Below are 19,727 nucleotides of genomic sequence, written 5' to 3'. Positions count from 1 at the left end.
CAGTGTATAATAACAAAAAACAGTAGCAGCAATTTCGTAAAAAGGCAACTTAGCAATTAAATCGGAAAAACAAATCAAAAAAAAAAGCTAAGAGAAACAACAGAAACTTTATTATAGAAAATTGGCTGAACTAAAATGAAAAAAATCTGCATATTAACATTTGTGACTGCAGCAATTTTGGTGTTTGGTCACTCAAATGTTGAAGCTGAAACAACAAATTTTCACACAACCCCCGGGCCAAAGTGGTCAGCTAATGTAGATACAGCAAAAGCAACAGTAACAACAACGGCAGGAACAACAACAGCAACAACAGAACGATTTTCAAATACGCCTTCAACGATAACTAATGTCGCGTACGTAGAAACCGAAACCGAAACTGATGCAGTTGCTGCTGGTGAAGTTAATACTAAAAGCCAAACCGAAACACCAGCAACAGCAACAGCAACAACAATAACGGCAACAATGACAACAGCAACAACTGCTACAACTACACCAATAAGACCTGATCAGCAAAGCAGAACGATGCCAGTGCTGGCAACGGTGCCAACATTAGCGAAAACAAAGACAACAGAATTGATAGTGGAAAATACAACAAAATCCAGCACCAGTTCAGCTGGCAGCACACGTACGGAAGTGCCAAATCAAGTCAGTAAAAAGGGCGGATATGAGGTACTCACACCAACACAAAGCGAAACTGCTAAGACCCAGAAAAATAATATCCGCGCAACAATGGGGATTAACAAGCCGGGTGCGGTGGCACAAAGTGATTTGCACCACACAAATGAACAGTTTGAAATAGAAATTGCTGGTAGCGCAGAAACAACAGAACCAATAGAGCCAACAGCAGCAACAGCAACACCAACACCAACGCCAACATCAGCACCACAAGTAACAGCAACAGCAACAGCAACAGCGAATTTAATGATAAATCAGCAGACAACTAGTGAAACGGAAATGCAGACACAGCAAAGTAATAATAGAAAGTTGGCAGCTGTATTAGCTGAGAATGTTGCAGATGCGGTGGCGAAACAGTCCCTGGAGTCGCCGGAGATACACACCGGCACTTTAAGGACATTGAATAATGATATACATACTGAAGGTAAGCTTGGCAATGGCTTGTATCGCATTAAACTGGCTGAAATTGTAACTGATGAGTTCAATGGGCTAACAGCGACGACAACTGCTTCAGCTGAAGCTTCAGCGGCAACGACAACAGCTTCTTCAATGGATGCAACGACAACAATTGGAACTGAAACTACAACTATGGAAACAACAGTTACGCCTGAGTTTACTACTACAAGCTTTGTACAGCAACTCGAATATGAAGTTGATGAAAATACTCCCGGCGACGAATCCAACAACAATGACCACTACAGCAGCTATGCAAAAAGGAATAGAAACAATGCTCCAAGTAAGCTAAACATAATCGATTTGTTTCCAATGAAAATTGAGGATTTTAATCCAATTATACGTGATTCGAATAAAAAACTAGTAGAAGAGCGCACAGGCTACACACAGCACCATAACTCCATTGACATGGAGGAACAACAACAAAATCTGTTGCCAAATGAAGTGGAACTGCGACAAGAAAAAACAACATCTACTAGTCGGTCCGATAGTGTTGACAGTGCACAACTCAATCGATATGCACCGGCATTGTTAAATAGAGATTCGATAAGTGACTTTACAGGAAAAGTGTTGGCCGAAAAGGATGGTGTTATTACGGAAATCGAGCAGAAGTTCCGTTTGAATGAATTTGTGGGAACAGAAGCCAGCGTTGCTACAGCCACTGGCACTGGTACAGCGAGAGTTGGTAACTCTACTCCAAATCCAAATCCAATAGCAAATCCTACTTCAGCTACTCAGCCACATCTTGAACCGCAATTTCGACCAGCTGTATCTGTCGAGCAACTCAATGTAAAACACGGTAAATTCAGTTTTAACATGAATCACCGAAGTGGCGCTTTCGCTGGTCACGAATTCATTGATCGGCGAGTTAAGAAAAGTTTTGAACTTCCAATGCACCGAGTTGCCAGTGACGTCATGTCAATGCCTCACATTGATTTTGCCAATACAAAATTCAACACCGACACACACAGGCAACCAGCGACTCACGAAAGAAGTTCCAGTGCAACAAGCAGTGCGGCTGACAAAACAACATTCAATATCGCAACGGGCGCACATCCAGAATTTTCCACAACAAAATTTTACAATAGCAAAGAATTATATAATGAAATGTTGCTACACAACAAACAGAATAAGTTGAAAGCAACAGATGCAAATGAGTTACCTGCAGTAGCAACAGCGAGCACTCTCAGCAACAACAATAGCAATGTTGGTGTTAATAAAGCCGCCGGCGCTGGCATCGACATCGACATCGTCGCTAAGAGCACTGGTCTTAATGGCAATAAAAGAAACATTGGCGTATTGACTACTAATAAAAATAGTGTTCGTCCAAGTAGCAGTGCTGGCAGCAGATTTATAGTTTCACATATACCAAAGTTGCAGCTTTCTAAGGATGGGCATCGCGCTATTGACCAAGCAACCATAATCACAGCAAATGCCGCAAGCACAACAAGCTCACCAATTAAGAGAGTAACTTTAAAGCCCACAACGACAATAATCTCCACAACAAAAGCAACCCAACCCGTAACTGCAACTCGAACTATCCATACGGCACCAAAAAACGAACAAACAACGATAGACATAAAGTCTGAAAATGTTGATGAAGTTGAAGAGCTGACAGCCATGAAAACGGAAGAAACATCAGGAGCTGCTTTATCAATGGCAGCCGATGTGCCAAAACTTAGAAAATTCCAAAAGGAACTACAACGTGCCAAACTCATGCTAAAAACAATACGATCAAATAGTGGCATAATAACAGCACAGCCAGCAATAGCAACAGCGAGAGCAACAACAATGACAACAGCTCCAACAATTATAGCCACTAAATTGCAGCAGTCAACAGTTGCTGCCACAAAGGCTTCAACTTTCAACCAAGCCCACTTGCCTGCAGGCTTAACAGCAAAAAATATTTACAAAAGCGTAAATTTAACACAAACTGATCAAATTTTAAGTAATAGTAAAGCAAAATCAGCTACTACAACAACAGCAACAGCTACAGCAACAGCAGCAACAACAACAAGTACAGGAACAACATTTGATGCTGCTGTTGACAATGTGTCTGGAAAAGTTTCTTTTGGAAATTTGAAACTTGCTACAAACACAAATAAGCCAAATGCCAAAACAACGCAAGCAGCAGATTTACCAAAACCAACTACACCAACTACACCAACTACAACAACTACTACTACTACAACAACAACTTTACCAAGTGGTATATTGCATCAACATGCAACAAATCCAACAAAATCATTTGCTCCTTCAAAGCCAATTGCTCGTCCTCGCGTACTCAGCCGCCTGCAGGAAAAAATTAATTCGCTGGAATGTGAAATACAAAATGTGCCCCAGGATTCACATTTGTGGCGTGGCAATGAAACTCATGAATTACTGCTGCCAATTGTTGTAAGTTTCATTTCATTAAATTTAATTTTATTCAATTTTATTCTATTCCCAAAATGAATTCATTGCACACGAACACTTCTCAGCTAAGACTACTCAGCTAACATAAGCACAACAGAAAGCCGTCATTTTAGCTCACAATGCGGACAACCGGGACTGATGCTGCGGAATAGTAATAATATTGTAGGTGTAGGATAAGAATAAGGCTACAGATGAGGATGAGGAAGAGAATGAGCATGAGGATGAGGATGCTCAAGACAGTTAGTTAGAAATAGTAATGAATTTAGTAATCTACTTTTAGGCTGTATGGCGTCAAGAAAGGAATGCATAATATCCACATACTGCTCTTCGGTTTAAACAAAACAGGAATTTATCTAATAAATTTTAAATAAATTTTTTTTAAATCGTATGATGAACCATTTTCAGTTATTAAACAAATTAACCAAATCTTACAGCTAATCAATACTGCATGTGCCAATTAACTGCAATTGCGAATGTAGAATTTTTAACTGAATTTTGTAGTGGCTTAATAAATCCGATAGTGGAAGTATATATTTTATTATTATATAAATTAGAAATTACGAGCTCCTAGATACCGTGAGACTGCAACCGATTTCGATTAAAATTAAATTTAAGTCACACTAACACAGGTTAGTGGACAAAAACATAGAAGTGTTGAAAACATAGAAATGGACCAAAATTTGTTGCCAAATCTTTGCATAGATAGATCGGATAGATCGGAATTTTAACAAAGCCAATTATAAAACCAATCAAAAAAAATAATCATTTCAAAATAGGAAAGTTTTTATTATGTTCAGGGTTCTATCTTTTTAGTTAAACATATAACTTATCTTCAATGTTAATATGATTACACTCTCTTCTTTTTTGTTCTTATTTTTAAGAAACAAGATATGTTCTCTGTGAACTAGAAACGATTTCTTATATCTTTTAGATATAACTTGCATGTAAAACACATATAACACGTTTATAGAAATTAGAGCACAATACATTTTATATTTTTAAACAAAACTCACTTCTGTTACTAGGAGTGCATTTTTAAGCAGCAGAGACCTAGAGTTTTTTATTAATTAAAATTATTTTTGTACTATGATAAGAAATCCACTTTGAATAGAATAAGTCATTATATTGGGAAAATTTTTAGATCCTATAGATTTGGTAATTTTTTAATTAAGTGTATTGTTGGGCTAATACTAGCAAATGTTCGTCATCAGTGGATCTATTGGTTTCATGTCCATATATAATTCTTAGGCATTGTCAAGAATTGAAGCCGATTAAATTTAAGCTGCCTTATCTGCGTGTTGTAGTAAATTGTTCTTACAATCGAAGTTCAATTTTAAAACATGTGTAAATACATATTTTATGGCTATAAATAGATCCTACGATCCTGATTTTTTACTATATCTAAACCGAACTATTATGACTTTATACTAAAAATACAAAAAAGCAAACCACTGATTGGTAGTATCCTCAAAACACGAAACTGAACCACTTCGAAACTTTAACCGCAATCCATAGCCATGGTTAATTTAAAATACTCATAGCTATCTTATTCAATATATGTATAACTCTGATTTTTTAAAACGGTTTACCTTTTCGTTTTCGTTTTAGTTTTCATTTTGTATTATAGAAATGAATTGTATTTAGTTTAATTTTAATTTGCTTGTGAATTACTGAAATTTTCTTATAAATTAGTTGCTGACAAGTTTTCTATGAAAAATACTTTAATAAACTACGTTCGTAATATCAATCTTCATAAATAGCATTCACGACCTGTAATGTATTTTTCCATAAGATGGAGTGCACTATATCTCATGGCATAGCACTTTTCGCTCAAAATATTTACTGCAATTTGTAAGCCTTAACTTCACATTTTAACCTTTAAACTTTAAGTAAAAACTTTTAAGGCTGCCAGCATAAATGGCATTTCCTTCTTAATAATTTATAAAGGAAGTTTCAAGAGAACAAATACAAAACATACAAATCAAATGCAAAGTCCTTAGAACACAGCACACAATGTGAAGTAGCTTGAAACTGAATGCAAACAGAAGTTGAAGGAGCAAACCAGCATCTTGGAAGCTATGGCAAAGGCTCATTTACGAACCTATTCATTTGAGTGTGCGAAACACACACACACACCGCCACACCGACACATCGACACATCGACTCATCCACACACATACACACAATCAGTCGCATACTTAACCTAATAAATTAACTTAAGAACAATAAAAATCTAAATAAATGTGCATTTTGAAATGTTTGAAAGGATCCGTAATGTTAATTAAAAGTCATTCATACTATGCTTGAGCAATCAAAAAAGGATTTCTGGGTCGAGCATGAGGCATGAGCCAATTTCACTCACTTGTCGGATGTGCAATGCATTCCCGACAGAAATGTTATTGCGGTTAGGCATGGTGGCTATTGGTCTCCTCTCATAACCGCAGTAGTCTTTTCTTTTTCGGAAGAAACTTATTTTCTTCTTCAAGAAGTGATAATTTATGAAAAAAAATAACATCAAATGTTCGGACAACAGTGCTGGTTCCGTGTCAATTGTGCAATCTCATTGTGGTTTTCAGAAAACATTGAATTAAGATTATACAGGGTTCTTCAGTATGTTCGCAAAAGGGACATATAAAAGGATTTCAAATTATAAAAGTGACTATATTCTTTAATGTAACTCCCATTAACTTTAATTTACTTATTGAAACAATCAACCAATTTATGAATACGAGTACTATCCCTATAGCGATTTTTCGGAAAGTCTGCGAGATACTCCACTACTCTTTGAACTGTGTGATCAGGTAATTTGGTTCAATAAAATACGATTGAGTATTTTCTAAATAATTTGCATACAAATAATTCAGAACTTGGATTATTTTAAAGATTTGTATGTGATAAAAAAACTGATTCCCTCGCCTTGATTGCCGATCTAGACGTGAAGTTGCTTTGAAGACTAATATCCAGAGTTCGGCACTCTGGTTATCGCTTTGAAGACTAATAGCCAGAGTTCGGCACTTGTCCAGCTTATGATATGATACACGACCAAAGTGAGGAAATGGTGTTCAAAATTATTTCAATTCTTCTGAAAATCCTTCACACGTTAATGACAATGTCGTATTGAAATGTGTTTTTATATTAAAGTCGGTGTTTTTTTAATATTTTAACTTTTATTCCTAGTGAACTCATAGTGAATCCGATACAATCTGATACAAAATATTGCTCACTGCATTTATTGAAATGTCTTAAAAATAATAATTAATTTTTCTTCATTTTCTTCATACTAAACCACAATACCTTACTAAATTATATACATATATACTTATACAATTTAATTCACATATTCTGAGAATGTAATTTTGGAATATGAGTCCTTCGGGCATTTTCTCTAACTAAATTTCAACTGAAATTGTTTTAGAGAATACGTTATTAGCAAGCAAACATCTTTGAATTTATTATTCATGTCAGTACACCAAGTCTTAGAGCATTTATTTGGGACTCTTATCAGAACAGAACTAATCAAAGGATATTTAATAATTTGCAGGCTTAAAACAAACCGCACTGAATTTTTCACATATGGAAAAAGCTCACAGCAAAGGATGTTGTGATAGTCCTTAGGAACAAAAGAACAAAACTATGTTCGAAACAATTTCATTGAACACAATAAATTAAATTTTAAATAAACAAATTCAAATGCAAATAAAACGGCACAGATTGTAAGTCCTTACGATCTAAGTCCTTTTTCTATTTGCATACAAAAATATTTGTAATGATGGCAAAAAAGCATAAGCACAAGGAAAAAGGATAAAGGAAGTACAAGAACAAGCACAAGCACAAGCACAAGCACAAGCACAATAACAATGACATAAACACGACATAAAATTGAAACAACTATGCAATCTGACCCACATGCAGACAGACATCCCGACGCAGCAACCTACATGGAACACAAAAGGACCTCGCCGTTAGAAGTTGAAATTCGCAAGCTTTTTTTTTAATACAAGCAAAATGAAAGTTTCTCTGTCGTTTGTTGTGAAAATGAAATCCTTTTTTGTTATTTAATTCTATTTGATTACATTTCGATTCGAACTGAAATTTGTTTTATTCGTCCTCTTATATGTGTTAATGTCTCCTCGTATGGATGCGAACGAGTCTCTATCTGCTCTGCAGCCGAGAAAGTTACTCCAACGCAGAGTAAGGACGAAAAAAGCGAATGAGCTGAAATGAAAACAGCATTAAAAACTACTACTTTCGAATGCTCCTTTTTGGGCATCCCATCGCTCGTGCATCCTTCTTGCGTTTCGCTGTTGTTGTTGTTGTTGTTGTTGTTGTTCTTATGGTGAAAAAATAAATAAATTTATAGTGCTTCAAATGTGCTGTTTATGTGCTTGTTTGCTTATGAAACTTTATGCAAAGTCAACAAATAATATCGAGTCCATTGAAATGAGGCAAACTAAAACAAATCTCGAAGCAACTTAGAAAGTAGAGCTAACATAACAAAACCAAAGTCAGTTTATCGAATAAAAACAACCAGAACGACAACAACAACAACAACAACAACAACAGCAACAACAATAGTGGAAATCATAACAAAAACAACCATGACAGCTAAACCGAACTGAAAATAATAATTCCAGAAAGGAAAGGTAAATAGGTGTATTAAGTATAAAATCCAATTTATTTACTTATAGCCTAACACAAGGCCGTATAAGGCTAATAACTTACTTAGAGGATTAAAGTTTTAGGGTTAAATAATTCACTAAAGAAACAAATTAGGCAGCGTCTATTTAAATACGTTAACTTCGAATAGAAATTCTTTTGCGGAGGTCGGAAAGGATAATTGCAAGACTTTCAAAATATTGTAAGATTATGTGCTTTATAACCGGCACGTAATGTCTATAATGGACAAAAGAAAGTCCATTAGGCACTGAAAGAAAGTTAACGAAAAGTGTCGGTATAAATTATAATTTCATAAGTTATGTGACACATATGTAACGCAATACGAACGAATAAGTTCGGAGAACGGAAAAACGAATAAAATTTTTTCAGTGCAATATCCTTCAACTTTAACGCAATACCTCGTACGAACCTTCTACTTAAAGCTTGGTCTCACTACTGATTTTTCAGAAAGTTTTGAGTATAAACTGTTACCCATCTAACAGTTTATACATCGATTAGAAATGTTTTTGAGAGACGAGAAGACCCAATAATTCAAGGACTTAAATCTGGCTATTATAATATTTTATACCTTAATAAGTTATACTAAGTTTTGAGGAAGTAAACTTTGAGAGCAGGTCCATTGTTTTAATGTAAATAGGTTTTCTGTTCTGTAAACCTGGTCTTTTTAAAAATTTCTACATATTACAGATCGATGAGATTACAATTATTATTTAACATTACTTCATCAATATGGTTACCTGCATTATCTCTGTATCTTAAATAACTGAATAAATGATGCTCCGTAACATCACCTTTTACACCCTTATTTTGGTTATCATAATGGTGTATCCAAAAGTCTTATCTGTAATAATGTAACAATGTTCATTATCTCGTCATCCTTTCCAAAATGGATTAAAATATGTTTTCGTTACATTCTGAAGCTCAATGCATTTTAAAAAAATATTGTCAAGTGTTCCTAATAAAATACGTGGAGTTTTCATTGAATTTCTCTCTGTCACACAACGATCTTTGAACCTTTCTTGTATTTTTTCTATGATTTTCAGTATTGATATAGTTTTTTTTGCATTAATTTTTTGCATTAATTTAATCCTCAAAATTTACACGATAAATTTTGAAAAGCCCATCTTACTAAGAAAACACAGTTTTCGAAAGATCAAATTTACCTAACCAAAAGTATTTATCATTTTGATCTAAGTTTCTGTAGTTCCGGCTTTGAAAACACTTTTTTACAAAGAATTTAATCGCTGTGGGATAATCAACTGGTACTTTGCCTAGGCTTTCTACAAGAAATCTCTCTACCAATCCCTAAAGGGGCTCTAGGCTTTTAGCTTCTTTGTATTCACCACCTTTCCAACACAGATATTGCTTACCATTTAACTTTTTCACAAACGGCTTTTCGAGTCGGGGTCTCTTTACTTATACGAAGTAAATGATTAGCGAACCAGAACGTCATCAGAATCGTACCTTTTTTAAATAAACGGCCAGCAATTCTTCATAATTTTTTTTTGTTTGAACAGTACTAAGAGGTCAGAGTGCTTTTTGCTATGCACTCAAGCTTAGCACCACTCAAGTTTAGTACTAGTAGGAGCATTATATTGAATAGTAGTAGCTTGAACATTATGGTTAGATTTCGGAATCTGTGGAACCTAGACAGAATAAGATACTCAAGAGATTTTGATAAGCTATATGGAATTTATACATCTTAATAAAGTAAGATATATATGTAAATAAGTAGAGTGAGAGGTCAATAAAATATGTGAAAAAATATGTAATGTTCAATAAGTTTAATAAAGAAGCATTGGCTGACAAAAATATAATAATAAAATAATAATAAAAGAGTTGAGTAAAAAGAAAAGGAATTTTTTGCTTATTCACCCAGAAGATGCTCTACTCATACTTTGGCTATCATAAGACAAGATATTTATTTAAACGAAAACGTAATATTTGCATAAATGGATATCGAGCAAACCTCAATGTTAAGCCTCTAACCTTAGCGTTAGAGATATTATAAAAGCTCATTAAGAAAGTATGCCGAATTAAGAAACAACAAGAACATTTTAGATATGTATATGATACCTTCTTTCCATGTGAGGTACAACCTATAAGATAGTACCTAAAATATATTATCTGAGCTCTAAGTATAACGTTTGAAGGCAGGTAATTTGGAATAAATTTAATGACTTCTTGTTTTGTTAAAACGATTACACAAATTCAAGTCTTTTCACACTTGGAACGAACATGTTGTTGAAAATGCTATTAATGTGTGAATCTCACTTATTATATAAATAAAATATATGCAAAATATCAGTAACATATGATGTGATCATACATGCGCAAAGCACTTATAAGGTTTTTTCTTGAGGATATTAGCTAAACTACTGTGTTAGCTACTACGTGTTGCTTGACAGTCTCATTTTATTTTAATACCTTTTCAAGTAAGTATTGCTTGAGTACTTTCTCCTCATAAGTTTATTAAAAGAGCATTTTATCCCATATTTTAAAAGTGCGCAAACTAATAAATTATGCAACTTAACAGCAAATATTTAAATGTAGCACATTCGCAACGGATGAACCTAAAAGTATGCTAAGAGTTTGAAATGTTTTCAAAAACGGAATAAAAACATAATCGACGACAGCAATAACAATTCAACAGCTTCAACAGCTTCAATAGCTTCAACACCACATTAAAAGAGCATAAATTTGTCTGTCCTATGTGTTATCCCAAATTAATAAAATTTGAAGACAAAATGTACATATTCGACCGCATGTGGCAATGTTATAAATTTTATTAATATCCTTTGTCGGTTCAGTTTGGTTCGGTTTGTGAAGTTTGGTTTTGTTTGGTTAAATAAAACGGCATGGCACTCACTGCAGGACATGCGGATATGCGGAAAGGGTTATGTTATGCGGTTGATACTATATAAACTATGGCAGAGTCCCTTATTGTGTTTTCGGTTGTGCATCCACACATTCTATTTGGTTATGTAAATTTTTTTGTGTTTTGGGTTCATTTGGCAAACTACTATACCAAAATATAGCCAACCAACAGCAATACAACAACAATAAACTATATTTACAAAAAATATTTCAAAAATTCTTGCTTTGCTGGTTTCAAAAAGTAAATAAAACTTAATATACAAAACAGAAATGTATTTGAAACAATATCAAATGAAACTTTACGCTCCTTCCCACAAAATTTACACAAACACAACATCATACAATTTATAAATATTAAGTAAATATTGAAAATTATTTTATTTTTATTTTCTGATATTTTCTTAATGAGTTTTTAACTTCTATTTATCTTTGCAGTCATCGGAAAATTGCAAAGGGGAAAGCAACTGTCAACCGTTAGCCGTTTCTTGGCAGGGCGAGGCTGAAATACAATACGGCGACATTCTGATTGTGGAAATTAATGATGCCCTCCTCAACGGTCGAAACACTTCGAGGTAAGTTAAAATGTTAATTTGAGTTATTTTTAAGTGACTGAAGATAATTGCCTGTGTATTGTACATTGCTTATGAATACATCGACAGAAATTATTTCTAAAAGCAGCAGATATCCCCAAAAGTATGCAGAGTGTCTTTCAATTTATTTTACTGCTTGCGGTTAAGAATTACGTGAACTCTTCACGTGTCCATGGAATACGAAAGTGATCCATTCGTATTCCTTGAATTATCGATTATTTTTTAAAGTTACAAGTAATTTAATTTCAATTCCATTTTCGTTTGGAATGAAATTTTTCGCACAATGTTGATGTCCTTCAGTTATTCATAATAAATAAAAATAATCACATACTCAAGTATTGCTGAGTTTCGGTTCAACGGTTAAAACTTACTACTTACTTCTTACTACATTGTTAGCATATCAAATTGATTAAAAAGTGAATAAAAATCGGGGGATGTGCAGTTCTATCTGATAATGGCGAATAGACGAAAAAATTTTAAACCAACATTAAAATCTTGAGCTAATTCTGATTAAAATTTTTCATTAAGAACTAATATCTTTTAGTACAACAATTTTTTAAAAAAAAATTTCCTTCAAAAAGCAGAAAAGATCATATCACGTTAAGATAATGCCTACACTTCACTCAGCGAATTGTGTTTTATGACCTTATCTATTTATGGTATATCATTATTACTATTATGATTTCTGTTCCAGTATCTGTACCACAAAAAAAAACAAGTTCCGAAAGGAATGCTTTGTGGATAATAATGAAACTACAACATTTCTTCATGCTTTTCCTTGCCAATAAAAACAAAGCACGTGCTTTTAATATTTATTACAATTTTAATTTAAACAATTTCGTCAAAGTTTATATTTTATTTATCTTTGGGAAATTGATTATCAAATTAAGTAGTTCATATCAGTTAAAACAAATTTTATTTTTTAAACACTTCCCAATATCTGTATCGGTAGGGTCTATTAATGTAGACATATTTACTGAGACCTGTTACATATCAAATTTTTTACTACAGAAAAATACTTTTTCAATACATTAACCAAATGATTTATTTCTAGTATATTTTTATCGGATGGGATATATAAGAAAAATTTAAAATGTCAGCTAATATGAAAATTTAGTAAAGAAACAAAACTTTTATAATCTATTTAAAAAAAATTGTTTTAATTGATAAGAATTGTAATTCATTACCTTTAGAAAATAAACCCTTCCCTATACTTCCAATAAAAATATTTTCTTATTACTTAGATTCTAATATCCAAAAAACAAAACTTGGAATTTAGATAAAATTTGGGAAATATAATATGCTGCTCTCACAAAAACATTGTCATATAATAGGTTTCAATGTAAACAGCTCGAAGTTTAAAAATTTATATTAACAAAACACCCAAATATAAATATCTTGGAATATTTATATTAAAAATTCGTTTTAGTTGATGAGAATTATAATTCGATATTGTTACATTAATATGGTTTTCTTGCTTTAGTAACAATTTCGAATTATAATTCTCATCAACTATGAGAAGTTGATGAGAATTGTAATTCGAAATTGTCACATGAATATGGTTTTCTTGGTTTTCTTGTTTTTGTAACAATTTCGAATTATAATTCTCATCAACTAAAACGAATTTTTCGTATAAATATTCGAGAATATTTAGACATTGATGTTTTGTTAATATAAATTTTTAAACTACGAGCTGCTTACATTGAAATCTATTATGTGACAATGTTTTTGTGAGAGAGCAGCATATTATATTTTCCATAATTTATTAAAATTTCAATAGTTTTGTGTTCTTAGATATTAGAATCCAAGTAATAAGGAAATATTTTTATTGAAAATATAGGCAAGGGTTTGTTTACTAATGGTTTTCATGATATAAACGTTTTAGAATCACAATTCTTATCAATTAACCATGATCGCAGGCTCCGCTCTATTGGGAGCTGGTACCCCATTTATTTCTATTCCTGTTTAAATGGAAAGTTTCTTTCTCCATTAAACTTTTTTAAATATTTTTTTTTTAATAAATCCGTCGTGTATATACATTCCCATATTATATTTTTTTCTGTTTCTACAACTGAATGCTTTATATTTTATACTATCCATCAAACATTGCGTCCAAATCGAAGATTGGTTACAAATATCCCTTAACAAAAGTTTTGGCTTCACTATAATTCACAATAATTCACAATAATTTTGTTTCATACACAATATTAGAATACTTGACAATAATTGTAATCAAAGTGCTATGTGTTAGAGTATATCTCTATTTAATAAATGTTAAATTAAATATTTTTAGAATTTAACGGCCTTGGTAAGTGTTGTCTTTGTGCAAAATGATTATCTTGTGCTTTTTGAAGAAAATCTTTTCTTAAAAATCTATTGACATCAGCAAAAGAACCTGGAGAAGGCGGATATATTATATTTACCACACTTTGATCGATTTCTATTGCATAGTATTAGCCCTTCGGAAAATGGTACTCTTTGTTCAAACGGTTTTACAAAGGTACACCCATGGGAGCACCTATATATGTGTGTAACTCTGATAACAGACATCGTTTATATAAATTTCAATACTACTTTCTTATCTATATTATTTCTTGTAAAGGCGTTACTTGAAATGCAATCAGTTCACCTGACATTTTGATTTACTTTTAAAAAAGAATATATAAGAGGATTTCTCCAATCCCTTTTATACACTAATAAAGCGTATAGTTAATTTTACTTGATGGCTTCTATTTAAAATTCATATGATTTAAATAGCTTTCTTCTGGTTTCCACATTTTATGTCATCCAGACAACCAAATAAAAATGCAAGCAGTGAACACCCTCACAAATCAATGCGCCGAGTTCCGAATCCTTATTATCAATTCAACCACTTTACAGCCGTTTTAGTTGTAAGTGAAGTTGTAAACGTGCTTGTTTTGCATTTATTCGGTAGTTTTCGGTATTTTTTGCATTTTTTGCCTTAAAGTTTTTACCTCTCGAATCTTACTCAATATTTTTTATATCTGCAAGGATTCAAGGATTCAAGGATTCTCCGTCGACTTGTCTGCAGCCATTCAGCACTACTTCGCTTCACGTGCTGCCATTATAAAATGCTTTACAGTTTATTAAATTGCATTGCAGACACACACACACTCTCCCACTCTTTTCGTCTTTCGCTGATCCCCTTTTTTTTTAGAAATAAGAATAAGAAAATATTTTGAAAGTGTGAACATAAATTTTCTATAATGGCTCCTTCTCGGTTAAACTTCGAAATGCCCACATATTTTCACATTAACCACTACAATTACAGTTAGCAAATATTTTTATAGCATATTTGAATAGTTCCCTGTCTTCATGTGCTGATATGTGTGCGTGCCTCTGTCTCTGGCTGGCTCTTTCGAGCGGGTGTATGCGTGTATGTGTTGGCTTGTTTAACGATTTAAAACGATTTAATTGTGTTGGTTGCGAACACACAATGAAGCCATTTTGCAGTAAGAAATCGCTTTGTCTGCCAGCGGTCGAATCCTTTTGTTGTTCGGTGATTAATGAATTAGGAGTAAGCCATGAGCCATGAGCCATGATTGAAATTCGGAGGTGGCACTCAATCGTACATGTAACAAATCACAGTAATTAATGTAATGAGTTATTGCAGAGGTAATAAAAAACACACTTCCCCCGCCAGTTAAGGACGAAGGACGAAGTGGAAAAATAAACCGTGAGTGTACAGAAGCACAAAAACGAATGTAAATGTGCTTTATTTGGTTTAATTGATGTGCTTATTAACAGTTTACATCCTTTTTGCTTGCGCATTGAAATGGAGAAGCATAATAAATGTACGCAGCGAGGGCAGGCAATAAACAAACTCAAAGAAAAATTTTATTTGTTTGTTTTGTCGAGCAACTATGCAACACTGGTAATAAGGTCATTCCGCTGATATATCAACATCACATCATACTAAACATTTTCTTGCGCAACCACTTGGCATATTACAGCTTCTCTACGTAAGTAATGTAGTGCAGACATTACTCCAGGTCTAACAAATACGATAAATACAATAAAGAAGTTCAACTTTTCACCTGTGTTGGGAATTGCCCATAAAGGAGGTTCAAAACAGTCTTCCTGCTGAATTTGAAGTAGAGTTATCATTTTTAAAGCACTGTTTCCAGTGTTATAATCGCTGGTCATGTACATATGATTCTTTGATGCATGTATCGTCTATAGACGAGATGTTTGACATTATCGTATACGCCTGCTTTAGCACAGCATGCTTTCTAACTATCCCCTAAGCTCAAGAGGTCATTCTTAGAACACTGTTTCGAGTCGATTGAGGAAATTAAAACCGAATTGCACGTTTTGAAGGCCATTCCAAAAATCGGCCTAAATAATTGTTTCTAGAATTGGAAAAATTTTTCGGCTTCGAAAAAATATTTTGATTAAAAACATTTAAGAAGAAAAAAAGAAAATAGATAATTTTAAAGCTATAAACAATGTCAACATTTTCTCTATCATAGAGTTATGTGTAGAAGCCCTGTCGGAAGCTTCTTTGGATCGTTTATCTATTCTTCCATTTTTGCTTTGTTAGCAATAAAATTTGTAAATTTTGGTTACTCATGTCTCCCGCTTTTTACTTAATCTTATTTCGAATATCGTTGTGTTTCATTTTGGAACTGCTTTTCCTATATGGATTTCCATGCGCTAATCATATTCGCTTTTATTGATATGAACGGCTTGTGCTTCCTTTGCATTACGAATTTAGTCTCAGTTGCTAATTATTTCTCAACAATGAACCCAGTTTTTTAGTTTTAATTTTACTGGACAATATGTCGTAGAAAAAAAATTATGATATATGAATGAAAAGATAAAATGAATTGAAGTCTATAGTAACAATGTTTTATGTGAAAAATCTCAATACATCTCATCACAGTACACAATCATATCTTTTTCGAATAATACTTGTAATTAAAAATCACACTTAAATGTAACTGATTAATCGCATTGTGTACTGAAACTGCGATATAAGGTACAATTAATTTTATCCATAAAAACACACGTTCTTGTCTCGCACGGAAAGCACCTGGCATATAGGACGAATTTCCTTTCAAAGCTAATTATACATTTTCTTTGCGTATTAGCGTACACTCGTAAGTCGTGTACTTTAATGAAAAATTAACACACTTCAGCATTTTTCTTTCGTCTCTTTCCAGGGCTCATCCAATTCAAGTTTATCAGGTAACGCGGTCCGGACACGAGCACTGCGATGCAACCGAGGGTATCCTGTTGGATATCACACCGCTTGTAGTGGATGGCAGAAAACTTGTGACACTTTACGATAAGGACCTAACCGAGGGAGTCAACTTGCTAATTGGTAAGTATGTAGTCGAAAAGCGGCGGAAGTTGTTTGCATGAGTGTCAGCAGCAGCTTAAGTATCTGTGCAGTTGCGCTTTCGTTTACTTTTTTGCGGTGCCGGGAACTTCGCCGTATTTAATATAAAGCTAATATCCGTAGTTAGTGGAAGAAATATAAATATATATACAAAGATGGCTCATAACTTAGAGGAAACAGAGTTACATACTTTACCGAAATTTACGTCATGTGCTCTGCTTATTATTTAGTTTTGTGACACTTTTATCTACTTTTCTAGTTAAGTTTCTGAAACTTTATTTTTGCACTTTTTCTTATTTACTAAACACATAACATCATTACTTTTATATATGTGTACATATGGTATGTATATGATATACATATGTTAGTTTTACTTTTGTACCGTGTGAACGGTGTGAACGGTATGAACGGCGTGAACGGTTTTTTCAACTAACTTTTTCCCAATTAAGTTTTGCACTAGCTTAATTAAGTTACACAACACATAATTCGTTTATATGCTAACTCACTCGATTCACATCCTGTCTTCCTGCACATAACTCTAAGTCTCCTCTGGGTGCTGAGTACAAATGTGTAAAATTTCCACTTTTTTACAATTACTTACTCATGCTTGCAATAAAAATGGATCACAACGAAACAGTTGTATCTGAACTTTGGGCTGCGAAATGTGTCCGACTTAAGGTGACCACAAAAACGGAAAATTGTGGTGAGAGTGCTGATTGCTCCGGCAAAGGTGTTTGTTATTCGAGTCCGGCAATAGAGGAGTATGAATGCCAATGCTGTAGCGGTTTTGCTGGACCACATTGCGAGGAAATTGATGCATGTACACCGAGTCCCTGCACGAATAATGGCATTTGTATTGATTTGTCACAAGGACATGAAGGCAATTCGTACCAGTGTTTATGTCCTTACGGTAAGTTCATTTTTATTTAATTATTATATAAAACGATGGACGAATACTCATAGTACAATTTAAACTTTATAAAAATAATAATGACAAACCGTCAGAGATTACATTTCTTGTCACCAAATCTAAATGACTTCTAATAAAAAATCCAGATTTAGATTTAGTTAACTAAATACAGTAACTTATAATAAAGGAATAAACTAGGAAAGAAATTTTATTATTAAATGATATTCAATTTTTTCTATTTTTTAAAATAACACCAAAGTGCTATTTCAATTATTGGCATAACATAAACTTTTACAGCTGCCATTTAAAACTTGCTAGATATATTAATAATTTGGACTGAGTACTCTTTCTGCTTGATTAATTCTTACTGACTTGAAGTGAAACATTGACTCCATTTCATTGACAAAATTAAAACCCAATCCTTTATAATCTAATACAAACAAACTAATTTATCAATTTCGAATCTATATATTTCAATCTGTAGGCAAATGGACATGTAATAGCCATATAGGATTCTCTATCAGTAATTTAACAATGTAAATAATAGAGAAAATTTATTTCTTTATATCTTAAAATACGCATCAGGGATTATATTTTATTATACATTTAAATGTTTAGCAAAATACAATTTTTCCAAAATACAGTAATTACTTTAATTTTTCTTACTTTTAAATTTAATTTTTAACGTTGTCTTTTTAAATATCTTCCATTATCCAATCCCTGAGCGGTTAACATATAATTAAATTAATTAATCACTTAAATTAATTGATTCGTTTGATAATATCCTCATCAAACCCTTGTCTTTGTTTAATCCTTTGCTTCCCTTTAGAGTTTATAATCAAAAACAGTGCATTAATTTTAGAAAGGGTTTTTGTTATAATTTCTTATATTAATGGCATATTTTCAAATACTTCAACCCATTCGCTATTCTCAATGCATAGGTTTTTCTCAAATCGATATTTATACTTCCTTCACTGCTTCTTTCAATATTAAATAAAATTTTTTTTATTATTAGAGCACCTTTTTCATGCAATAATATATTATAATAAATGCTTTCGACAACCTATTCTGATTGCAAGACTGCATTTTAAACATATTTTTGGTGAGAACAAAGGATTTTTAAGCATTGAAGTCCTGTTTCATAGGGCACAATATATATATATACATATATACTCACAGGAAACTTCGTACAGTACTTCAAGTCTCATTATTGAAGTTGGCTGAGTTGAAAGGGAAGTACAGCTTGGACCATAGAATAGCAGAATTTGTGAAGAACATGTTTTTGCAGTTTTTGGTCTGCCATACAGTAGCCTGCAGTAGTTCTTTGAGAACGAGTATAACTCCATATAGTCTCCAAGAAAACTTAATATTTACAATTTTAAAAAAGGAAATGAAAATGGCCTATCACATTACGGGAGAATTACATTTCTCAGTGTAGTAATGAAAGCTTTTACCTCTGTACCTCAGTACCAATAGGAGTACCAAAGATTTTGGAGAAATTAGTCCACAATTGATAGTATTTTTGTGTTAAGTACGATTGCTGAAGATTTTGTTCAACGAAAACGAAAAGTGTTTATATTTTTTTGTAAATTCCATAAAGATTTCAAAAGGATCTTACGTGTCAAATACAGCAATTACTGCATTTCAACGAAAATAATTGTTATATCAAAAAGTGCAATCGATCATTTTGTTATTTTATTGGGCTGTGCCTTATGAGATTGACATCTATGACTTCATTATACTCTTTCTTTAATAGGTCGAAGTT

At 33.0% G+C, this 19,727-nt stretch overlaps 1 protein-coding gene across 1 annotated transcript in view; it reads left to right on the top strand.

The window, feature by feature from the left end:
* Positions 1–19,727, top strand: part of LOC119689705 (mucin-5AC) — a 41,922-nt gene that overhangs the window by 11,381 nt on the left and 10,814 nt on the right. Inside the window, exons 2-5 of the mRNA XM_038104594.1 lie at positions 4–3,525; positions 11,533–11,669; positions 16,874–17,034; positions 17,690–17,962. Coding sequence (XP_037960522.1) covers positions 136–3,525; positions 11,533–11,669; positions 16,874–17,034; positions 17,690–17,962 — 3,961 coding nt within the window. The 5' untranslated portion in view covers positions 4–135. The remainder of the gene's footprint in view (positions 1–3; positions 3,526–11,532; positions 11,670–16,873; positions 17,035–17,689; positions 17,963–19,727) is intronic.

This window comes from Teleopsis dalmanni, chromosome X, assembly GCF_002237135.1.
Source record: "Teleopsis dalmanni isolate 2A chromosome X, ASM223713v2, whole genome shotgun sequence".
Taxonomy (NCBI): domain Eukaryota; kingdom Metazoa; phylum Arthropoda; class Insecta; order Diptera; family Diopsidae; genus Teleopsis; species Teleopsis dalmanni.
This window is presented reverse-complemented; position numbering and strand designations above follow the sequence as displayed.